Raw genomic sequence first — 7,997 nt, 5'->3', positions numbered from 1 at the left:
TGAAAAAGCTTGGATGCCCTTGGGTGGGAGGGGACATAACACTGGTACCCAAAGTCTTTAAACCAAGTTATTGTGAGATATTGGGTCTTGGCTTATTTTTATGATGTCGCGGTTCATGGCCCATATAGCTTATAAAAGTAAAAAAAATGATATCTTCCCAAATTTATTTTTTACTTTATCCCAAATATATGTTATTTATGCATTTATAAAACACGCTTATTATTGTTATTTAGCCTATGCATTTTATTGTGTCTATGATATTCAAATTTACGTATACCTATCAACTAAAATAGGTTAACCTTTGTTAATATGTGCTGCCAGACAATTTTTTAGTGGGGTTAGGGGTAATTTCAAATGGGAGGTTTATTTAGTTATTTGGCCAACTAAAAAATTTCAAACTTAAATGCTAGTCTATTATGCATCCATTTCATAAATTAATATCACAAAAAAAAACATATTAATAGGGTTTCTAAAATTTTTTACTGAAAATCAAGAAAAAAATATATTTTGAAATGTAATTTGTAAAAAAAATATACAATTATGTTAATGGATTTTTATATGCAAATATATGTTCGTCAAAAAATGAATTATTTTTGTTTTAAACATTGTTTTTTTCAAAGAGCAAACCAATTTTAAACTAGACATTACGGACTTTCCAGCTATGGTGATAAACCCACATATTCCTAACTAAACCTAACTGTTCCAGGAATTATTGCACATCGTTTTAAATCGTTTCGATAATTTTATTAGACTGTCCCATAATGTAGAAAATATTTTGTCTTAATAAATCAAACAATCTTTTAGTTTTCTTTTTATATTTCAAATAGAGATTATGTAATTTAAACATATTGATCTGCAATTTCTTTAAATTCAACACATGTCACCTAAAAACAGTTATAATAAACAACAACATCATTGCTAACAACAGCAATTTTAGCCACTTCAATAACAACCATTCACTTACTTTTAAAATCAACACTGGTAACTTTTAATTTAACAACAACTATAGTTCTTACTTCTACAACAACTATATTAACAACAACTACTTCAACAACAACCTTTATTCCTACTTCTATAACAACACTGGTAACAACTACTACCTCAACAACTTGCCTGTAAAGTAGGGTCAACAAACCATTGAAATTGATGAACATATTCCCAACCTTCACTCAGCTCCCATCTATAAAACAATATCTTTAGTTTAAGAATAATTATTTTTCCGCATCGTATTATAAACAGCTTTCTAGAACTTTTTTTGCAAATGAAATTCGATTTTACAGGAAAGGCAATAAATTTTTTTTTATTATTTGTTTTCTTTATAATGCAGCAGAATATAAAATTAATTTAAAAGTTATGGTTGAGATAGATATATAAAGGGTGTTTAAAAAAAAACCAATCGCTTAACTCTTTTCAATATAAACCCTACAGTTTTAGTCAAAAACTAACAAAAAATGACCCAAATCATGTCCAAGCAATGACAATGAGAAAGCACTATTGAATTTTGATTTCTACTAACCTCTCTGAGCACTACAGCTCGAGTCCTAGCCCTTGTGGAGAATTTTTCCCTACATTGAGATTAAAAATCAACAAATCGTCTTAAGTACTTAAAATCTTGTAGAAAGGCCCCATAATGTTTATAATTTTTGATGGAGCATGTAAAGACCTTTCTATAGATGCCTTAACCAGGTTTCTAACTCAATTCTAGCCAATTTGGCATAAAAAAGACCGACCCATTAAACATTGAGACTTGGCGGGTCTCTCTAGATCTTGATGTTTGACAGATCTTTCTTTTTGATGTCAAAATGGCTCAGATTGTGTTAGAAACCTGATTAAGGTGTCTATAGAAAGGTCTTTACATGATCCATAAAATATTCTAAACATTATAAGTTCTATCTACAAGATTTTAAGTACTTAAGACGGGTTCTTCTTTATTTTAAAGACAGAGCAGTCATGTCTCAATGTTTGATGGGCCTGTCTTTTTGATGCCAAATTGGCAAGGATTGAGTCAGAAATCTGGTTAAGGCGTCTATAGGAAGGTCTTTATATGCTTCATCATAAATCCTAAACATTATGGGGTCTATCTACAAGATTTCAAGTACCTTAGACAGTTTATTCTTTCTTAAAAAAAGACAAAACTGTCTTAATTTGTAATAAAATATGCACTCTCCACGTAGAGAAAAATTTTCCACAAGGGCTGGGACAAGAGCTGTAGTGCTCAGGAGAGGTGAGTAGAAATCAAAATTCAATAATGTTTCCTCATTGTCATTGCTTGGACATGATTTGGGTCATTTTTTGTTAATTTTTGACCAAAACTGTAGGGTTTATATTGAAAAGAGTAAAGCGATTGTTTTTTTTAAACACCCTTTATAACTGTTAAAAGTGTTGTATTACTTACGGACAGAAGATGTGATATTCATTGCTGTGTAACTTGTTCTGTATCCCTGCATTCATACCTCCTTTCACTTCTTAATATAAACAAGGATGATAACATCTATAACTAGATGTGATATTCATTACTGTGTAACTTGTTCTGTATCCCTGCATTCATACCTCCTTTCACTTCTTAATATAAACAAGGATGACAACATCTATAACTAGATGTGATATTCATTACTGTGTAATTTGTTCTGTATTCCTGCATTCATACCTCCTTTCACTTCTTAATATAAACAAGGATGATAACATCTATAACTAGATGTGATATTCATTACTGTGTAATTTGTTCTGTATTCCTGCATTCATACCTCCTTTCACTTCTTAATATAAACAAGGATGATAACATCTATAACTAGATGTGATATTCATTACTGTGTAATTTGTTCTGTATTCCTGCATTCATACCTCCTTTTACTTCTTAATATAAACAAGGATGATAACATCTATAACTAGATGTGATATTCATTACTGTGTAATTTGTTCTGTATTCCTGCATTCATACCTCCTTTCACTTCTTAATATAAACAAGGATGATAACATCTATAACTAGATGTGATATTTATTTCTGTGTAACTTGTTCTGTATCCCTGCATTCATACCTCCTTTCACTTCTTAATATAAACAAGGATGACAACATCTATAGGTAACGAAGCATAAGAAATCACTGATGAACAAACAGACATACAGTTTTATAGTAGATATTTAGTTATAATGGTTCATTAAGAATACATGTATACATTAAGAATCACGAAACCTTTTACATATGCTTTTAAATATAGCATGCACGACAAGTAAATTATATACAGCATGTTCAGTAATACAGGGAATCTGCACACAAAAATTCATCCTCTAACTTGAAAAGTAGAAAAATCATATCATCCAAATAGCGTTACGGAATGATAAATATAAACAGAAAAAGTGAATTAGCTATTAAAAAAAAAACAATAAACGGAATACTTTTTCAATATCTTGTTTTAATGGCAGCATGTTTTTTTTTTAAATCTTGGCTTCTATTGGATGTAGTGGTCCTTGTGTTTTTATACCTGAAATAACCCAAGGAACAGATTTATATCCAGGGTTTGAGGTTGGACCAGGTGTTAGATATTGTCCATTTTCAGATCTAAAATATGGAAGACGACTTTTTGGTGCAGTTGAAAATGCAAAATTTTTCTAGCTGGCTAATATAACGATACCCCTCACCAACTCTTTTGACTATGGAGGAATGTATTCACCAATATCTAAGGACTATATTAGCAACTTAAATTGAAGACGAAAAATCCCCTGACACAATATCCACGTATATTATATAGTTTTTTTTCCTGGTGTTTGCAAGGCTCTAAATCTTCCCTTCGAAAGAATAATTTTCATATCTTAAATAGGGACGAAGAAATTTGGATTGAATTAAAATTCCAATAATAACAGTGTTTTACTCCTTCAAGTTACAATATGAATATTGATAAAAACATAACATAATATAATAAACAAACGGATAACGTTGATTATAACAGAATGAATGCTTTATCATCATGGAAGTCATAAAAAATCCTAATTATTGTCCGTTTTCTTTAGGATAAAATTCTAACCATAACATATTCTTAAATAGTTTTTTTAAAGTTGCTAAAGATTTTCTCGTCTCGATAAGTAGTTTTGACATTAGAGTAAAACACTAGAAGGAGAAAGGGTTCAATAACTGTATTTTCCTATCGCAATGACTTATTGCCTACTCTCAATTGGGTCTTTGAAAATCAACCAATGGTAACGGGAATATTTACACAGTCAAGTAGCAGAAAACAGTTTGCTAGCAGACGAAAAATGGCATTGAAAAAGGGAGGGAGGTAGTTATATGTATGAAAAAAACTTTAGGTCTCTATTTTCAACAGTAGCTGAGAAATTCACATCTTTCTCGTGGATTTTCATATTACATGTAAAGAATAGACGAAAGGACAAAGTTTAGGATAATAAACTCAATGATCATAGCATGGCAATATTTTACATTTATCTTAAACAGAAACAAAGAACATTCAGAATTATAAAGTTGCTTTACCTTTCTAAATAAATAAACTGACTTACTGAAAGTAAGGAACCATATTATCCCACAAGGCTCCAGCAATTTTATACCTAAATGTTAAGCAGTTTTTAGTTTTTATGTGATTTTAGTTTCTGCGCTTCTAGCTTCAAGTAGCTCAATTTTTGGAGATAGAAAATATAACCTAGAACCAACCCATGAATATAATTGTCGAAAGATATTACAGCCTCCTATCAAAACCTTCCTTATACCTATGTAAAGATTCTTTATAATGGAGAACTTAATCAGTTCTCAGTAAGTATATGGCTCTTTTTAAACTAGTAATGTTCAAACTTTTTAACCAATATTTTGTAATCTATAGAAAGAAAAACTTTGTCCATTACAACTGTGGATTACCACGTCCCGTTTAAGAAAAATTTTGTTAAAATTTTGGCCCCCAGCCAAAATATGGTTGATTTATGCAAATAAAAACTACCCATGCAAAAAATATTTTATGTAATTTAAAAATTGCAATGGTACAAGCACTTTTCAATTCTAGTGTGTCAATATAAACCTGAAATTTACCCAAAAAAATTGGGGTCCGTCTCAATTATAACATATGAAGGACGAAGGTGTAGCAAGTAATCTTCCAAAGTAAAAATTGCCAAATTGCATACATAAATAATAGGGTTGGGTCGGATTTGACGGTTACAGATATCCGACTGATTTATAAGGCCAGATTCAGGTTTATATTGACACACTAGAGTTAAACTTTTGTAAAAATCTTTAAAATTGAGATGGAACAAAAGCTTTAAAAACAGGTCTTTTTGCAGATTTTAAAAAGTTTATACTATCTTAATTTTAAAGATTTTCAAAAAATTTCAATTCTAGTGTGTTGTTATAAACCTGAATACCAGATATCCGGCATTATAAATCAGCCGTATATTTTTATCTGTCCAATCTGGCCCAACCCTATTATATACATTTGCAATTTGGCAATTTTTACTTTGGAAGATTACTTGCTACACCTTCGTCCTTCATATGTTATAATTGAGACGGACCCCATTTTTAGTAGCAAAGCTACTCTATAATTCACAATGCCCGTCTGTCCGTCCGTATGTAATTAATGAATTGGGGGAAATGTGATTTTCTCGGTTCCTATAAAAGATAGAGAGCTGAAATTTTTTAACAACATTCCCATCATCAAGAAGCACAATTAACTATAAAACATCAATGGCAGTCGGACTGCTTTTTAGCAGGTTTTTGGCTATTTTTATATTTTCCAAATTTTCCCCATATCTTTGGTGTTTATGGTCCGATTTTTAAATTTTTTTCAGTTAAAGATATAAAATTAAATTTGAAGAAAACAATAATGGCGGTCAGACTGCCTTTTTGCAGGTTTTTTTTATATTTTTCACATTTTTCCCCATATCTTTGGTGTTTATGCCCGTTTTTCAAAATTTTTTCAGTTAAAGATATGAAAATTAAATTTCCTGTCATTTGAAAAAAACAACTATGACGATCAGACTGCCTTTTTGCAGGTTTTTGGCTATTTTTATATTTTTCACATTTTTCCCCATATCTTTGGTGTTTATGGTCCAATTTTCAAAAAAATTTCTGTTAAAGATATTAAAATTAAATTTCTGGCGTTTTTAGAAAAGAAACAATGGCGGCCAAACTGCCTTTTGGTAAGTTTTTGGCTATTTTTATATATTTGACATATTTTCCCATATCTTTGGTATTTTTGATCCAATTTTAAAACTTTTTTGCATTAACAGTTTCAATATATTTTTTCCCATTGTTATGTGCATCTAGTATGTAATTTACTTTAACCTTCATCATATAAAATAAAACAAGGTTTTGTGTTTATTTTCTCCTATAAATCTATTCTTGATTTTAATAAATACACTTTAAATCTACTTCTACATATTCCCATCCACATTTTTTTGTGCTTTGCTACTTATGGATGTTGTCATCCTTGTTTTTGGTAAATTTCAGGTTTATATCGACTCACTAGAATTGAAATTTTTGGAAAATCTTTAAAATTGAGATGGTACAAGAGCTTTAAAAACAGGTCTTTATGCAGATTTTAAAACTTTGCAGTGCTTGTTCCATCTCGATTTTTGCATTACAGAAAAAATATTTTGCATGGGATATTATTTTGCATAAATCAACCATATTTTGGCTAGGGGCCAAAATTTTAACAAAATTTTTCTAGAATGGGACGGGGTACTGTGGATGTGCATATAAATTTGTCATCAATCGTCTTTTCCCTTTAAATTCCTGTCTTTTGCAGACTATAAATCACTCCTTTCAAACTGATAGTGTCCAGACTTTTCAACCAATAATCCATAGTTCATACCTGCCAAGCCTGTTTGCCTGATACTGAGCTGCTCCTCCAGTTGATGTAATTTCAACCTCTGAAAAAAACATTTCAAAATCAAATCAAGAGATAAGACAAAATTTAGAGGTTTCCCTCAAAGTGCCTAGACAAGCACAAAATGTTTAGGTTACATTGCATATTGGGTATAGGGTAGCCTGTATGGTAAGAGCTCCGCAGGTAAAGCCAGTGCAAGGGTTAGCGATTAATTAAAAAGTATTAATTTGCTTCTAATAAAGGGGGAAAGTAAAGGCTCACAAGGCAATTACAAATCAATTAAAATTTTGTTTGCAAATCTTATCGTTCTATCAGGTTGAAACTTTGCATGAAGATTCTTATAACAATAAACTGCAATCTAGGAATCGTAGCGAAACTATGATCAGATCATCAATAGAAAGGCACCATGCACTTATTCAAATATCATTTCTTAAATTTTAAATCACTGCTACTCAATAGCTAACGTTCGTTTGTCCCTATATCCATTCTTCTATTGATGCTATCAACCTATAACTTCGTATCATTTAGTAATATACGTACTAAAAAATTATGAAAAACTGAAAACAAGGATGACACCATCCATAAAAGGTAAGCTCTGAAACGGTAGGACAAACGGACATTAACACTTGTATAGTGTCTGAACTGAATAAGCAGAATATAAATGGATAAGAGTCAAAGCAAAATTGTGAGTTAATTTGTTAAAAAAAACTTCTTGATACAGGATAATGTTTACGGACATACTTACATTTTTAGGAAATGATTATAGAGTTGCTTTGCTTATAATATTGTACTTTGTTGTCCCAGAAATCAATATAGCAAAAATTAGAACAATCAGATAATTAGATCACTTAAAAATTTTTTGTTGAAAAAGTAAAAAGACAACATGTTTAAAATGGACGTGCGGACACTCAGGTAATGATTATAAAGTTGCTACGCTTTCTAAATCGTACCTAACTACCACATAAATCTGTCTCGGACGTACGGACGTACGTACCGACCCTAATTATAAAAAACAACCAGCATACCTAAACATTGAAAACAATATTCTGTCTTTATATTTCTATTCCACACAGCTTCACTCCTATTAACATATCCATTCTTGTTCAAAGCAAAGCTTTCTCCAAATAATATTAGTGCAGCAACAATTAATAACATCTTTATATTGATCAAATTACTAAA

At 30.7% G+C, this 7,997-nt stretch overlaps 1 protein-coding gene across 1 annotated transcript; it reads right to left on the bottom strand.

Moving 5' to 3' along the window:
- Window positions 1-798: 798 nt before the first annotated feature.
- On the bottom strand, window positions 799-7,997 carry LOC145334887 (uncharacterized). Its single transcript, XM_080180501.1, has 7 exons — window positions 7,844-7,997; window positions 6,804-6,861; window positions 4,507-4,554; window positions 3,480-3,556; window positions 2,396-2,465; window positions 1,114-1,180; window positions 799-884 (listed from the first exon to the last, which is right to left on the bottom strand). The coding sequence occupies exons 1-7, from the start codon at window positions 7,971-7,973 to the stop codon at window positions 840-842; spliced, it is 495 nt and encodes a 164-aa protein (XP_080036627.1). The 5' UTR covers window positions 7,974-7,997; the 3' UTR covers window positions 799-839.

Source organism: Acartia tonsa, chromosome 13 (assembly GCF_053477335.1).
Source record: "Acartia tonsa isolate MP-2025a chromosome 13, ASM5347733v1, whole genome shotgun sequence".
In the NCBI taxonomy this organism is placed as follows: Eukaryota; Metazoa; Arthropoda; class Copepoda; order Calanoida; family Acartiidae; genus Acartia; species Acartia tonsa.
This window is presented reverse-complemented; position numbering and strand designations above follow the sequence as displayed.